At 39.0% G+C, this 16873-nt stretch overlaps 1 protein-coding gene across 2 annotated transcripts in view; it reads left to right on the forward strand.

Moving 5' to 3' along the window:
- EPHB4 (EPH receptor B4) overlaps positions 1–16873 on the forward strand; it is a 194966-nt gene that overhangs the window by 155530 nt on the left and 22563 nt on the right. For both annotated transcript variants that reach the window (XM_044077006.1, XM_044077007.1), the window contains exons 10-14: positions 292–405; positions 2955–3202; positions 5138–5353; positions 9074–9223; positions 12454–12647. In XM_044077006.1, the coding sequence (XP_043932941.1) occupies positions 292–405; positions 2955–3202; positions 5138–5353; positions 9074–9223; positions 12454–12647 (922 nt within the window). The remainder of the gene's footprint in view (positions 1–291; positions 406–2954; positions 3203–5137; positions 5354–9073; positions 9224–12453; positions 12648–16873) is intronic.

The following is a 16873-nucleotide window of genomic DNA, read 5'->3' on the forward strand; positions in this document are numbered from 1 at the left end:
GTATTCTTCTCAAAATTCTTTACACTGGCGTCCTGTGTACATCTTGTACATACAAAAATTGTCTGGTGTACATTGACCTGGGAGCTATGCAATGTACCCCTGCACTTGCAGAATTTTCTGTCCCTGGCACCAGAAAAATGACAAATGGGCTTGTGATGTAATGCATGATAGTGAAAAGGTTGGGACATCATTCATCACAGAATGAAGGGCAGGAAAATCAGCAGAGATGTGCCTTTAATATGACACTCTGGAGTTATAAATGTCTTTTTTTTTTCTTTGTTTTTCCTCAAGGCACTAAGGTCTATATTGACCCTTTCACCTATGAAGATCCCAATGAGGCTGTCCGTGAGTTCGCCAAAGAGATTGACGTTTCCTATGTGAAAATTGAAGAAGTGATTGGAGCAGGTTAGCATCACTGGACATAAACCATTGATTTATTGCTTGTTTTAAAGGACAGAACTGTAATTGCACACTGCCTAATTAAAAATTACCTTAAGTAAGCAAGTAAATGTGGAGCAGAACTAAAAAAAGACAAGCTTTCTTAGGGACCTCTTCTAGTCAATGATGTGTCAAAATATATTTGTTCAGTTTGTATTTTTGTAGCAGCACTCCCCATAGTTTGTTGTGCAGATCAGAAGTAAATCAGAAGCCTGACTCTGATTTTGTGACTTTATATGCTGCAGTCATCAGAAGTCTTCTGGTGAGCTGCCAGAACCAATAGTGCCTTATGTCCTACACACATGACAGTTCAAATTATCAACTAAATTGCTCTTGCGTTTTACACCCTAGAATCGGAACATTTTATTTTTACTACATTCCAAGTTGCAACAGAAGGTTTTTTATAAAAAGTGAACTCGGTAATACACCCATGTCCGCTTTTCCCCGTCAATAATGTAGACTCACCAGCTTAAATATAAACCCCTATGTCACTAGATGGATTGCAAACTGGCTCAAGGACAGAACCCGCATGGTTAGAATTGCTGGAGCCATGTCAGACCCAAAACCAGTTACAAGTGGTGTCCCACAAGGCTCAGTCCTGGGACCTCTCTTGTTTGGTATATATTTCAAGGAGGTACAGGCCAACACGGAAGGACTGTGGCTGACCAAGTTCGCAGATGACTGCAAACTGGGTGCCATAATCGACTCTCCAGCCGACACAAGCATCCTCCAAAAGGGCCTCATAGAAACAGACAACTGGTGCCAGAGCCATGGCCTCAAGCTAAATGCCAAAAAGTGTATAGTCATCCCCTTTGGCAAAAACAAAGTGCCCACAAATTACCACATAGGTGGTAATCCATTAAGTAGAGAAGAAGTAATTAGGGACCTGGGGACCCAAGTTGATAGCAATCTCTCATTTGACAACCACGTGGCCAAAGTGGTTAGAAAAACATTTTATATAGCCCACCTAATCATGAAGAGATTCACATCTAGATCAGGGGAGGTCATCGTGCCTCTTTACTCATCCCTCATCAGGCCCATAATTGAGTACAATGCCCCTTTTGGGATGTACCTTACCAGACACCTGCAGCAACTGGAAAGACCCCAAAAGTACCTCACCAAGAGGATCAAAGGACTCAAACAGATGCCGTATGCTGCCCGGTTAAAGTAACTCCAGCTCTACTCAGTGGCATACCACCTGTTCAGAGGCGATCTGTGCCTGACCTATAAAGCCATGTCCAACCCGGAATTAATGGACATGCTGCACCTCAGAAAATCCAAATCCCATCGAGCTACGTGCTCGAGAGACTTGAACCTCATCACTGAAATAAATAGGACATGCTGGAGGGACAGATTCATAACCCAGAGGCTCCCTTCACTCTGGAATAAAATCCCAGTCCAGGTTAGGCAGAGTCCCTCATTGACTCTCTTCAAGAGGAATCTTGATGAGTGGATGGGAGATCATAGGTTTACCCTGGGTATCACTTCTGTGTCACAGTTAGACAGAGGCACAGTATACTAACCTCGAAAAAGGGCATAGCAAAATAAATTTAAAATGGGTGGCAAAAGCCAAACACATTCTGGCTAGGCTTATAAATGCCCTAGGGCAGATAGCCTAGTATGAACCTATGAACCAATGAAGAGTGACACAACATCATCACATATTCAGAAACACAATATGGTTTTCAAATTGTTTGAAGTATCTTTCTGGAAGGGATAGGAGGAAAAATGAAAATGATATTAATAACGTCTAAGAAAGAGTACAAAGCAAGGTCTGCAGCGGTAATGGGGCCTTGGAAGGTGCAACAACTAGAGCGGCCTACTGATCTTTATAGTTGTAGTTTTATTTAAGAAATAATAATTTGGAGTCATTCTGATAAAATCTGAAGCAAGTTGCTTTAATTTAGAGACTTATCGATGTCTGCTGTTTTGTTGTCTAGTTCAAAGATTTGCTGATGTTGTTTCAGCAGTACAAAGCCGTACGTGTTTGTCAGTCTGTGTTTTGTCAGCAGTGCTTTGTTTTAATGTGATAACAGCAGTACAAGTCCAAATCCAGTTCTGCTGACATGAACGGTAGTGTTTTTGTTATCACAAATCCATCATTACCCTACAATTGGCAACAATGTGGTGAACAGGTTTAAGTGCATATTGTACACCATAAACTCTGATCACAGGTTTGCTGCTCTATACTTCTAAAAGCACAAAAAAAGAGAGAAAGAAAGTAAGAAAAGAAAAAGGCAACTATATCTCTTCTAAAGTTACTTGAAGCCCTTACTTTGTGCTACAGACTTTAAATGTCCCACTTGTTCTACTGTTGTCACGTCATTTATCTGGAGTATTGGTATTTTGGTCTTAGTAATTCACTTTTATTTGGTTGTACAGCAATAAAAAGCATTTTTTTTACAAACGTGCATGAATTATAATTCTCTTAACTTGAATCTGTAGGCTGGCAGTTCTGCAAGAATCAAGCAACTGTAGAAGATGAAAATAATATGTGTTTATACCGCTTCTTCTAGGAGAATTTGGTGAAGTGTGCAGGGGGCGTCTTAAAGTCCCAGGTAAGAAAGAGAACTATGTCGCTATCAAAACGTTAAAGGGTGGCTATACTGAGAAGCAACGCCGAGAATTCCTTAGTGAAGCAAGCATCATGGGCCAGTTTGACCACCCAAACATCATCCGACTGGAGGGTGTCATCACCAACAGCTGTCCAGTTATGATCATCACCGAGTTTATGGAAAATGGAGCTTTGGATTCATTCCTCCGGGTGAGTAACCCCTTACTATATTTATACCTGCCACCAGTGCCTATAATCAAGATACTTCCAACTAAAACTGTAAACCTTTCCCAGCATTTCTAAGTCCTTTATAGATGGCTTTCACTCAAGACACAAACACTCGGGTGATGTCTTGATGGTGTTGTTTCTATCCAGGTCATGCTTCCTACACCACTGATCTCATTTTCACTCATGTGTGGTTTCCTTCCATATGCAGTACACCCTTTCCTTTGGGCAGTACGTCCATCATGAAGAGTCTATATTTTTATTTGTAGCTGCTCTGCTTCCTTCTTCTACTACTGAAGTACATTAATGTGTTAGCCTTTGTGTGTGTGTGTGTGTGTGTGTGTGTGTGTGTGTGTGTGTGTGTGTGTGTGTGTGTGTGTGTGTGTGTGTAAGTATACAGGTGTACATCATTTCAGCTATTACTGCATTTTTTTCAGTAAAACATTAACATTTCAGGAATGAGGCCTTAACCATTTGTTTATCTCTTTTATTTGTTTTTACTGTGTTATAGTACCTTATTTAAAACTTCTGACATTTACTGTATTCATTTGGGGACCTTGGCATCAGTGTCTGATGCCATATTAAACGTCATTTTAACCCCACCACTGGAAGCTCACATGTTGCAGGAGGAAAGGTCATTAAAGGCCTGGCAGGTGTAACATACTCCAGGATCAAGAGGTAGTAGTTTTCATTTTCTGATCTGTGATCCGTGACAGTGGAGAGCAAAGGAAAACTCTGGGGCAACAGCAGAGTAAATGTTAACAAAAGTGATGTTGCTAGTTGACATTTGGGATTTGCACAGTGTAAAAAGGGCAGTTTGACACCAGATGACAAGGACAGACCAGCACTTCAAACACTTCAGTATGTTCTGGTAGCATAGTTACAGTACAATTCAGAATATTTCCTGCCTGCCTGCTTTATCAGCATTCTTCAGGATACCGTGTGAAAGGTGACAAGAGTTTTGTATTGTTTTTGTTTTTCTTCTGCTGCTGCCTGCACATTATGGAGAGAATGTATTCCACATCTGGAAGCAGCCTAAAGAAAATAATTTGGTAACAGTTTCTGCTGTGGTTGCTTTTATACTGTAATCTGATTTTTTATCCTTTCTTATGCTTATGTACTTATTTTGGTTGTTTAATATGTAATCTATTTTCATCAGACACACTGGCCAGTTAGTTATTCTTATGCCTAGGCTGTCCTACTGAATACAGTATTTTCTTAAAAGATTAACTTTTGCTTCACTGAGGTTTGACTTGTATGAGTATGGTGAGGATGTTCAGGTGGTATGTTGGTCCCCTGTGGCACTTAAAGGTCTTGATGCCAGAGGAGGTAAGATCATCTCCTCCTTGGGTCTGTGCTCCCCCAAAATATATCAGCAAGTAAGATGCTATCACTGTCCCCTGCAGTGTCCACCTACTTTGCTGTATGGGCTCACAAGTGTAGCATTAATGTTTAGAAAGGCATATTCTCAGGAGTGACTGCATTCTTCCTAATCTCCAAATTAAGACAAAGCTATCACCATTACAAGTCAGAAACCTGCCATACAAAGAATGAGTCCGAATCCTGCCATATAAAGAATGACCTTTCTTTAGCCCTTTCTGTTAGCTTGTGTGCACACAGTTTCCCAAGACACAGAAATCAAAGTTATTAGTTAAGCTTAGTGCAATTTTCTACCTGTTTTTATCTTCTTTCATTAACTGATACAAGTGTTAATGTGAATACGTGAAGAGCAGTGGGACAACCATTTTGTACCAGACCATCAGGGTTCTCCATCAGTAACTTGTGTAAATGTGTACAGGAGCTTTATATTGGTTGTGCCATTTGCTGCTTTGTACTTTGTAGGACTGAGTACTAGAGATTAACTCAGACTTTGGTATGAGAGATCGGTATTAATTTAATGCTCTGTTCTGATTGTTGCAGGTCAATGATGGTCAGTTTACACCCATTCAGTTAGTAGGCATGCTGCGAGGGATTGCCTCTGGGATGAAGTATTTGTCAGAGATGAGCTACGTGCACCGTGACCTTGCTGCCCGTAACATCTTAGTCAACAGCAACCTTGTCTGTAAAGTGTCAGACTTTGGTCTCTCCCGCTTCCTGGAGGAGAACTCTTCAGACCCCACTTACACCAGTTCATTGGTAAAAAGTCATTATTCGTTATTTTAATGAAGTCATTATTCTTTATTTTAATGATTGTTCAACATCAGATACAGTTTCTAGAATTTTCCACTAGTTCAGAAATACACACAACCAGTGCTGTAGCTTTTATGCAATGTGGAAGTCACTGGCTTCTGTGATTGATTGTTTTGCATTTTTCTTATTTTAAGTATTCCGTTTATATGTAGATAAATAGATATGTATATAGATGGGTCTAATTTCAATCAATGAAATTACGTTTCAATGAATAGTAATTTCGCGACCCCCATTTTTCCGAAAGTGCATTTATTCGAAAATGGACTTTCATGAAAAATTAACTAAGCGAAAAGAACAGAAACAGAAAAAAAAAAGACAACACTAGCCACGTGTATGCAGGGGGGCAAGCCCCCCTGCTACTAATATATTCTAACTCTTGAGATCACACTACAGTGGGGAAAAGGGAATATTCCCTTATCCCCACCGTGCTGTGAACTAAAACAACAACCTCCATTGCTTTTCACTTAGTTGGTTTTACGCAAAAGTGCATTTTCCAATAAATGCACTTTTGGAAACATGGGGTCGTGAAATTATGGTTTGTTGAAACGTAATTTCGTTGATGAAATTAGACCTGTATCAATATGTATGCTACCTAAACTATTTCACATTTATTAAGTAGTATGTAGACTGGAAGATCCTCCTTTTGTTTTTTTCAGCATGAGATACTCATAAAAAGGCAGAAGTAAACTTTATTCAGAGTGTTTAGGATATATAGAGTTCTGTGACTAACGTCTGACACAAAGTCAACTGGCACTGAAAACTGTTACCACAGAAGTGTATGTGAATAGCTTAAGTATTTATGTGTTTTTGTAGTGGGTATTCCCCCCACCTGAATCCTCAACATATACCTCCCTCCCCTGCTATTTCTGTATACACTAACTCCAGGATTACTGTTTGTTGTTGTAAGGGGAAATCCTCTGCTATACTCCAGTCTCAGTGTTAATATGCATATCACAGCACTGGCACTTTTGCAATTCAGTTTCCTAACATTTCTGCCTTGTACTCATATGTGCAGATGCCATTTGCAGAAACTGTAGCAGAGGAGAAGAGCAGCGATTAATCTTGTTTCAAAAACTTAAGATAGGTCGTCAGCATTAAGTGCAGAACGAGTGCTGGGCACCTTGAGAAAATACAGAGAATAATAACGGAGTAATAACCAAGTAACTGGAAAAAGCAGTAAAGAAAGATATAAAGTAATAGCCGTTTCAGCAAGCAGTGAGCTAAGTGTCAAGGTGTAATGTGCAATGTCATCAGCTAGCAGCAAGTGCTGTCATCATTGCAATCTAACCAGAAAACTCCACACTCGGGCAGGGTCAGAGTTACAGTGTTCAGTAAATGAAACAAATGCATTTCAGCTAAAAAGGCCAAGGTTTTATCGCTTGGCACTAACTCGCACTTTGCTTTGAAGACTTGTTTTATATTTAAATAATTATTTAATGTTATGGGCACCTTCACAGCTGGCTCTTTGTTTGATATTAGTAGCCCCAGCCCTGGGATTAATAGCTCAGAAAAATCAAACTTCACAAATGAAAATGTAACTGTTTTCTAGTTGCTCGTCTGCATTCTGGCTTAAATCATGAGGCTGCATTGTCTTGAGCTACTGGGGAGAATTCTTTGAAAGTGGTTCTGTATTACCTGGTATAAGGTGCTTTATTATCTGACTGTAGCATTTCATTTCATTAGTGTATATATATGATCTTGGGAAGAAGGGTGCCGTTCAGTTTATAGACACACTCTCTGCAACTATTTTGTCTTTAAACTAAAGGCATTGAGACAGACTGGGGAGCTGGGAGTTGTACCATATTGGCTTATTTATTTATTTGTTTATTTGTTTATTTATTTATTTATAAGGGTAGTGCACCATTCAAAATTGTTTAATTTCAGGCTCAACCCTGGTGAAATACAAAACATTTCACAAACAAAAAAATACAGAAATGTAAGTAATAACAGAGTAGAGTAGTTCAGACACATTCTAGTGAACAAGCATAGTGCACTGTACTAGATTTAATCTAGCAGGGTACAATTATGTACAATATATACATTTGTTTCTAAAGTGGGTTATTCTTCAATGAATCTTGGGAGAGGAGAAAAGACTGTGAAAGGAGATAGGTTGGGTGACACGTCCTGTTTTGTAGTAGGGGCATTTGGCTCAAATAAAGAAGTGCTATTTGAACTGCATTCTGAATCATCCCCTGCAGTGCTTCCTAATGAATGGAAACAACACAGAGAACTTGTGTCATGTAAGCCTGACCAATGCATTCCCCTCTGTCACAGTCTTGTGACTCGAATATCAAACATTCCGTACTCATCCTTGGAAGCAAACACATTCCTTGTGGGTGTCACTTGTGCCTTATGGCCTACTGGATATATGATTCTTGTAGTGTAGAGACCTGGTTTATTATTTATGGCTCACCTTCGGGTTAAAGCTGATGTTACTGGTGTCATTAAAATGCTTAAAACTGTAACTGGGATATGCTTTCCATTCATTCCAGTCTCCTATTTGTATTTATTATGCCTGATCGGGAGGGGGTCATGGAGCATTGACCATTTTAATTGAGGAGACTCAAGGTTAGCGCCCTAAAACAGAAGTGCACAGGAGACACAAGAAGGTGTACTACTTGTAAGATTATAATTTGCATAATGCAGTGAAAGGAAAGGTGCATTTTATGCATGTGGCATAGCACTGGCTGCCTACCAGTTGACATCTGCCATGCTATGGTCATCTGCAGAATGTACACTATGACTCAGCCCATTTTCACTTAGCTTCTGCTGCTGAAGTTGGTGATCATATTGCTTCTTCACTCCATTGGGCACTTCCTTGGGTGTTTCAAGTAAATGGTAATGAACTTTTTTCAGTATTTTACTGTACTTGTGGAGTGGCTGTTTTTTATTTTTTCCTGCAGGAGTTTTGAGTATTTAATAATATCACCATAAAGTCTGCAGGACACAAGCTCACCATGAAGACTACCACTTATTCTGCTGTTGAGGAGGGGTAATGCTGTTGAGAATTGTAACCATTTTGCAGCTTTCAACAAATAAAATGTTACTAAATTGAATCAAGAATCACAGGACTTACACCATGGGATGTCTGTATACCTCTACTTTTTGTAGAAAAGTCCTCTCTTAAAACTAGACATTCCCTGTCTTTCCTCCAGAGAAGAGGAAACACGAGGTTCTCCCAGATGCCACAGAAAGCACAAGAAGATGGAAAACCCTAGGAAATGACTTGGCTCAGACAGCAGAATGAAGGATCATTAGGGAGGGCTAAGCAGCAGTACTGTATGAGATGTCAGGGAAGTGGTACATACAAGTAACATAAGGAAGGACACAATGGGCTAGATGTTGTTTGTAACAGGACTGTACACCTTTTCCACTGCATTAAAAAACAGTTTCAGAAGCAAGTAACCACCAGCATATTCTAACTACGTACAGTAAGGAATACACCTTGACAGGGATAATTTAAGTTAAACTTAAAATAGTCTTAAATCCCATGCAGTGATTTGTTTCTGTTTCGCTGTGTGGTCTGCAGTACCTGAAGTGTTGTTTAAATAAAACAGAGCTGAGAATTTAAGGCTGCTGCTTGAATGTGGGTCTCTTTAGGCAGGACTGCCAACTGTGGCTATTTTTAATCTTTATTTTTGTCTTTTGTTTGTTTCTTGTGTGCAGGGTGGCAAAATTCCAATCCGATGGACTGCTCCAGAAGCCATTGCCTTCCGTAAATTTACCTCAGCTAGTGATGTCTGGAGTTATGGCATTGTCATGTGGGAAGTGATGTCATTTGGAGAAAGGCCGTACTGGGATATGTCTAACCAGGATGTAAGTGTCTGTAGGCTTCCTGTTTAACTTTCATGCTTAAAGGATAGCTAAGTAAAATTAATTTTGATATTTTACTTTGCATGTAAAAAGAAGTTTTAAAGTGCAGCAAGAAGAAAATGTGACATTTATTGCTTTGACATGTTCTAAATGTATTTATTGAACTGTTAGTCATATGAATGTTGTACTGTAATCTTATATGTCTCAAGTGTTTTTGTAGTGATGTTATGAAATTAGAGTGCTTTCATATCTGAGTCTTTTTTGCATCAGATGGTGTTCAGCATGTACAGATGTACTCCTCATCCAAGCAAAGCACCACAGTTTTGCATGGGGTAGGGGTAGTCATTAACTGTAGAATTTCTAATTGGTATAATTGTTTAACCTGCATGTTGCATGGGAGAGAGACTTTTCCAATCTGCTTGTTGCATGAGAAAGAGAGAGAGAGAGAGAGAGAGAGAGAGAGACTTGCCCTCTAAAAGTGCAGTAACCTCAAGGAGGATTATATTAAGTTCAAAGATAACAAGGGGTGAAGCTCTATTTGTGCGGAATGTGATACTGTCTTCAATGAAAAACATATATTTAAAACCTAGAGTCAGAGTTACTTAGTGCTTATATATACACACATTTGAATATCTTAAGGTTTTAATGTAGGTAAAACTATTGGAGGTTTTGTTCCTGTTTTTATCCATATGTCATAGTGGTTATATATGTGTTAACTTGTTCCTTAATAACTGGATAGACAGCAAGGCAGAATTGCAAGACCCTCAATTTGGAAAGTGAAATTCTGGTACCTCAGGGTGTTCCCCTTACTCTGATGTAGTACTGCAATATTGGAGCTAACAAGTATGCAGAAAATTAAATGCTACTGCAAAAAGTGCCTTAAGTCTTTATTCCAGCCTGTTTTAAATTTTGCTGACTGAAATGAGGGGTGTTCTTTATGTTCTGCATATTTGGAACTCCTAGTTTTAAGCTTTGCCTTTCTGTCATGCAACCATTTGGTTATGTGGCCAACAGAGAAAGTATGAGATGGGAATTATGTAGAAAGCAGAATGTTTAAGTAAACCATGTTGCTATAAAATACAGATCATGGAATCGCACCTTCAAGAAAAAAACGCCCATCATAAAACTGAAAAACATGTTTGTCATAATATCTTGATATTCTGTGTATACTAATGCTTTAGAATCACTAAAGTGTTTTGTATTCTAATTTCATCCATGCTAGACTGGCCTTCATGGACCCTCCCACTTTGCACTTTGCTTTTCATAGATTTTGTGTTATTGCCACAGTACAGTTTGTGTCTTCTTTATGTGACTCATCCTAGGCTTGGAGCTTTTTTCCCATCATTTACAGTGACAATGCTGTGATGCAATTGCTTATTAGAAACACTGGCACCGTTTTTATAGGCTTTTGCCACAAACATCCCTGATGTGTGCTAACTGAAGTCTGCTTTGTACAGTTAAACTGTATTCAAAACAAGCTCATTTAAATGCAAGGTTTGTTAAGTAGTGAAATGTGTAGTCTTTAACGATCGCCTGACCTTTCCCAACACTCGTCTTACCGTGCTAAACTTGCCATTTCAGTGTAGCCTCTCTGCTCTTCCTTTAGAGTTGACATCTGCCACTTCAAAGAGAGAGAGTGATGATAGGGCTTGCAGTATAGATTTTACTTCGTTGTATTTTATTTTAATTTGAGACCGCCCTTGTTGTCAGCAGTTACATATATAAAAGTGAAACTTCACTAGTGATAAATGAGAATGTCCACCAGCTTGTTTATGTAGTGCAGTTTAGGAAACCTATCCCAGTTCTTCACACAAAGATTTTTATCTAAAGACTAACCCTTATGACTTCAGCAAGACAGTCTGAAAAGCTGAAGCTGTCTATTGACTAAGAACTGCAGAAATTGTATGTGTGACTAAGCCCTTGCAAGTGGGTCTATATTAGATCATCGAAACGGCAGAATTTTGAATGATCTAATATCGAACCCAATACCGTGAACGCTGAAAACAGTGAAGCTGCACAAAACCAAATTCTTTCCTAGGAAAATAATTCGGTTGGCCGTTGTTGTGGCTTCGCTGTTTTCAGCGATGTGATGGAAAGTTACGGGTTGGGTTAAAGTAAGTGTGTGATTGTGCGGACGTTCGGGTTAGGGCGCGGGTTGGGTGAGTTAGGGTTAGGGCACGGGTCAGGTAAGTGTGAGATTGTGACAGAATTTGGGGTTAGGGGCGGGTTAAGTGAGTTAGGGTTAGGGCGTGGGTGAGGTGAGTGTGTGATAGTGAGAATTTGGGGTTAGGGGCGGGTTAAGTGAGTTAGGGTTAGGGCGCAGGTGAAGTGAGTGTGCGATAGTGATTGACCTTAGGGTTAGGTTCTGGGTTAAGGTAAGTGAATAGATAGTAGTGTATGTGCAGTGTAGTGTAGGGTTAGATGTAACTTTTAAATGTATGTGTGTGGATTGCTGTTTTTTAGTGTGCTTGTGGTGTGTGTGTGTTTCTCGGAACAGCAAATTTTTTCCCTGGGAAAAAAAATTCGCTGTTTTGAGGTTTCGATATTGTTAGGGTTTGGGTTTTGCAGTTCGATGTTATGGCATTCGATAATGAGCCGTTTTGATGATCTGATATAGACCACTTGCAAGTTGTGACAGATCGCTTTCTAAAACGGTATGAGATCTGAACAGGCAAAAAAGTTGTAGTACCTTCACGATCTATGTAAGTGAAGAAGTTAAAAGATACTGAAAAATTCCTTAGCACTAAATTAAATATAGGTAGAAAAATGGCTGGACTACGGTCAAGTACATTGGGGGTGGAGTTTGCCTTTCATGGATTAACCTGAAATGTGTAATAATATTTCCACTGGAGAAAGTAGAATGTTTTTTTATGAGATAGTCTGCTTAATGTATTGTGAATGTAAAGGAAGCAGCAAAAGAAAAGAGAACACATAACCGTGGTTAAAATGTACGACAGGAAAAATACGGGTAGCTGTAAAACTTAAGTCAGCAAACTGACCGAGTAAAAGTTATCTAGAGCATTAGCATTAAAGTAAAATCTGGACAGAAATGTTTTTCCTCAAATGTGACCAAAAGCTGCTATGTGAAACCTGAGGTCGATGTTTTAGGTAAAGAGAGAGGGTACTGATGAATACGCTGCAATCAGAATTTGTAAGTGAGACTTGAGGTTTGTGTTCTTACGCTGGTTCTTCTGACTGTGTGATGTATTTTTGACTGCCTTTTTTTATTCCAGGTTATTAATGCCATTGAACAAGACTACCGCTTGCCCCCTCCAACTGACTGCCCTACCTCCCTCCATCACCTCATGCTGGACTGCTGGCAGAAGGATCGGAATGCCAGGCCTCGGTTTACCCAGATTGTTAGTGCACTTGACAAGCTAATTCGGAACCCTGCAAGCCTCAAGATTGTGTCAAGAGAAGCAGGAGGGTGAGTTTTGTGCAAATTAAATAGGATTTAATTCCCTGTGTAATTTGTTTTGTTCTGCATTTAAAATCATAAGCAAATGGAATACAGGAAGAAGAATGGCTGTGCTCGTATTTCATCCTAGAAGACAGTTGGGCTTTGGTAACTGTGTCTGCAGCCAAGGACTCCTTTCTGACCCATTGTCTTGTGTAAGCATGTAGCAGATGTTTGGGAGTGGCTTCATCCCTTACAGAGCTAGACAGAAGTGACAGCTAGTTAGCATTACTCCGCCTCCTATTCACAGCCTATTGGTATTGCCTTGTCTTATCTCTGGTAATGGCATTACCATGGAACCAAATCCCTCCTATTTCTACTGCAGGAAGTGCTATCTGGGTACTTTCATACATCTCTTCAAGGTCACTTGGTGAAACTGTAGGTTGTGGATACAAAACTGAAAGGACACTTAGTCAAATGAGGCCATTGCCAAATAGACTTTTTCTTATCACCAACTTGCAGGAACCCTGGAGTTATTGTAGAGGGTGACCGTGTTTAGCTCCTGCTTGACGTCTTGCAGGGTTTTCCCCACCACAATAAGTAAGTTAAATTTTGTGAGTGAATAGACTTTTGATCATAGCGTTGTCGTCAGAGGTCTGTTTGAAATGTGGAATGCTGATTAACAGGTAGAACATCTCTCTCATGCAAGTAGCTTGATCATTACCCCCCCAAGATCCCCCACCTCAGGCTAGGCAGGACGCAGTGACAGACATCTAATCCCAAACTGAAGCATAGTGTCAGCATGTTAGTAGACTGAAAGTTTCCTGTTAATTTAAGGAGAAAGTTTAATATACACTTGCGCCTGTCTTACTTAAGTCAGATGTCCTATTCAGTTTGTTTTGCTTTGTTATTTATGTTTGAGCAGTCACTGCTGAATGATCAACACTCACACAAACTATGTGGCTTGCTGGTCCAGTTAGGGAGAATGTTTTTAAAGTCATTGGTATTGGAGCACTCTAGGCATTTTTCTAGCAACTTAACATTTCTAAATTAAAAGTTTAGAAGATGGGCTGGCTGTAAGTAAGTTTCACGGCTGATTTGTATGAGGGAACTGCTGAATTAGTTCATGGAATAATGTATTAGTATATATTTCTTGTTTACTGGGGCATACCTAGTGAGCAGCAGTCTGCATTTATCGCTTAGTTAATTTTGCAGGCATGATTGAATGTATGAACATTGGTGCTATAATGGTCTGCTGCTTTTTTTGTTGCTGTTTTTAGTGTAGCGATTATTAATTTTTTAATCATTAGTAGATATTTCCATACCTTCATATTTTATTGTATAACTTACTGGTTCGCCTCCTCTGCATATCTTATTTTTTTTACTTCTGTGCATACGAAGTACTTTACCATTCCTCAAGACCATATCCCAAAAAAAAAAAAAAAAATATATATATATTTATATATATATATATATATATATATATATATATATATAATACTACACTTAGTAGTCAGTTAAGTACGTACTTTTGCTCAGCACATCCTTTTCTGACAGGGAAAAAAGATTGATCATTTCTCGTTCAGTTCTTTAAATGAAATGAACTAAAGTGATGCTGTGTAATATATGAAGTAACTCTGCTGACTTACTGCTGGAAGTCTTAGTTTGGTTATCCATACTTATGACTTGTGCAATCCTTTCTAAAGTCCTTTCATCATTTAGTCACATGCTCTGCTTGACCATAACATTCCGGTCTTATTGGCTATACTTAACCATCAGCTTAATATTGATTTAATATTTTATTTAATTTCTAATAAAAACACAACTGTAAAATGTTGCTCTTTAGTAGCCTAGTTTGAAAAATCTGGCTACAGAAATGTGCTATGTCTGAGTAGTACACTGATTTCTTTCCACAGTTGTTCATCTGTCCTGCTGACATGCATGATTTTGCCGAGACAGCACACTGTATCCACTTGCTATAAGATTTGTAAGTGCGCATGCAAAACATGCGCAGCTTTAAATCTGAAGCAAACAAAAATGTTAAATGATAATGAGATTTGTTTGGAAATGAAAACATAGTTTGTTTGCAGAATACTTGAGTTAATTGGCAGTTATATTTACTATGCACCAAGTATTACAGGTGCAGGGTGGCACTCTACTCTGCAAAGAGCTTTCTTTCATCAAACAAGTGGCAAAAATGTTTATTTGTTAAGGATTCCCTTGGCCAGTTGTGGCATTCATCTGTTTGCTCAGAAATATTTACTATTCTTTCTATACCTGAGATTACAAATGGCCCTTTACAATTAGCAGTCCCCCTCCATGCACACAAAAAAAAGGTCAAGACACACTGACAGCTTGAAGGTGAAAGGTCAGAGTTCAAAAAGCTAAAAGAGTTCAGGATGAAACGTAATGAGATAAGAGAAAGAATGGATTTCTTAAGTTGAACAAAAGGGTTTTCTGAAGTCTGGTAGAGATCCTTAAAAGCCATGCTGTAGCTTGAATAGGTCCACCAGATTGGTGAGAAAGGCAGAAGGCCGGTACCCAGTGTAAACATCCTAAGTGACTTTGTTAGTCTCCCACAGCTTAGAGTTCAAGGATGGCACATCGTAGGGCTAAGAATCATTAACTCATTAAAACATTTATGTTCATGAAGTCTTGGGGACTACAGGATGGTTGTTGCTTGGGAAGTAGGGTACTCATATGTTAATCAAAACATTTAATCTAGTGTGGTAGTTTTAAGTTACTGTTCAATTATTCTCATCTTTTGGGTGCTGTTTTTATAATTTGGGTGGCTGACAATACTAACCATGAAACTCATTCCAGTCAATAATAGTAGAGCAGTGGCATAAGAAAAGGTCATGCCTGTGTTTTTATTGTACTCTAATTTTACATCTTTAATAAACGTGTATGTTCTGATTTCTTAATAGATATGTACACACTTTAAGTAGACATTAATTCTTCATGTAGCTTTAGCACCCCAGATATGCAGTCAGAAAGCAGCACTGACATTCCTTCTCATCTTCTCCTTCCTTGTCATCAAATGGTGTCAGTCTTTTGTCCTGCCAGCACTCATCAATGGGACAGCACAGATCCCCAGCCAGAAGTAAACTTCATGTAATGTTATTTCCTTTCAAAAAAAATCCAGTTTTACTGCTGAATAATTAAGTGTGTTTCCACAGTAGTACATTAAAGCCATATTCCTATAGATCGTACTGTTCCCATAATCAAGTCCCTCTGTGCATGAGTCAGTTTAATTAAATGTGGGAGGAACACAGCCTTAGCCATTCTCCCAAAAAAAAAACATTTCTCTCAAAAGTTCTTTTTCCCACAAAAAAATAAAGTAAAAAGACTAGTGAAATATTCATGTCTATCAAATAGTATATATAGAAAAGTGATTTACATTTTTATTTCAAATATAATTTTAAGATATTTTAACAGATACTGGTGCCTCAAAGCTTAGTCCACTGGTATGGTTCCTAACTTTATTGCCTTCTCTGTGGAGTTTGCACATCCTCCTTTTGCCATCATTGGTGTGTTCTGGCTTCCTCCCACATGCACATATAAATTGGTGTTGTTAACATTGCCCTAGAGGTGTGTGTGTGTTTTCTTTTAGACTGGCAGCCCATCCAGGACTGATATCTGCTTTACACTAATTGGCTGGATTAGACTTAAGTTGCCCGTGGCTTTGAATTTGATTAAAACAGGTGTTAAAAGTGGATGGATGGGTGGATGGATGTTTAATAGGTGCTGGATACATATGGGTACAGCACAAGATGTTTAATAGGTGCTGGATACATATGGGTACAGCACAAGATGTCTGATTATCTTTACAAGGAATTGTAACCTGAGTGGATTCCAATATAGTTGTCATGTACACACAGTGAAATTCATACGTGTGCGCACACACACACACACACACACACACACACACACACACACACACACACACACACACACACACACACACACACACACACACACACCTGCACAACACCCAGAAAGAAATGTGCCAATTTTCACTACAGAGTACCAGAGTTTGAGCTATTCTCATTCATAAAAAGTTGTCCTTTGAAATAAGTGGCAAATGCATTTGCTACATTTGGAACCCTGTCATCATCATCACACCTCTTTGGCTTTGTGATGATGGTTGGGTGCCTTAACTCTGCTTCTTTTGCACCATCTCCAAAAATGTTGAGATGCCAAAGGACATATAAACCCAATAGTGGAGGAAAACTCTCACTAAAAATGACTCAATC

Source organism: Protopterus annectens, chromosome 7.part0, assembly GCF_019279795.1.
Source record: "Protopterus annectens isolate FY-2018-M chromosome 7.part0, PAN1.0, whole genome shotgun sequence".
Lineage (NCBI taxonomy): Eukaryota > Metazoa > Chordata > Ceratodontiformes > Protopteridae > Protopterus > Protopterus annectens.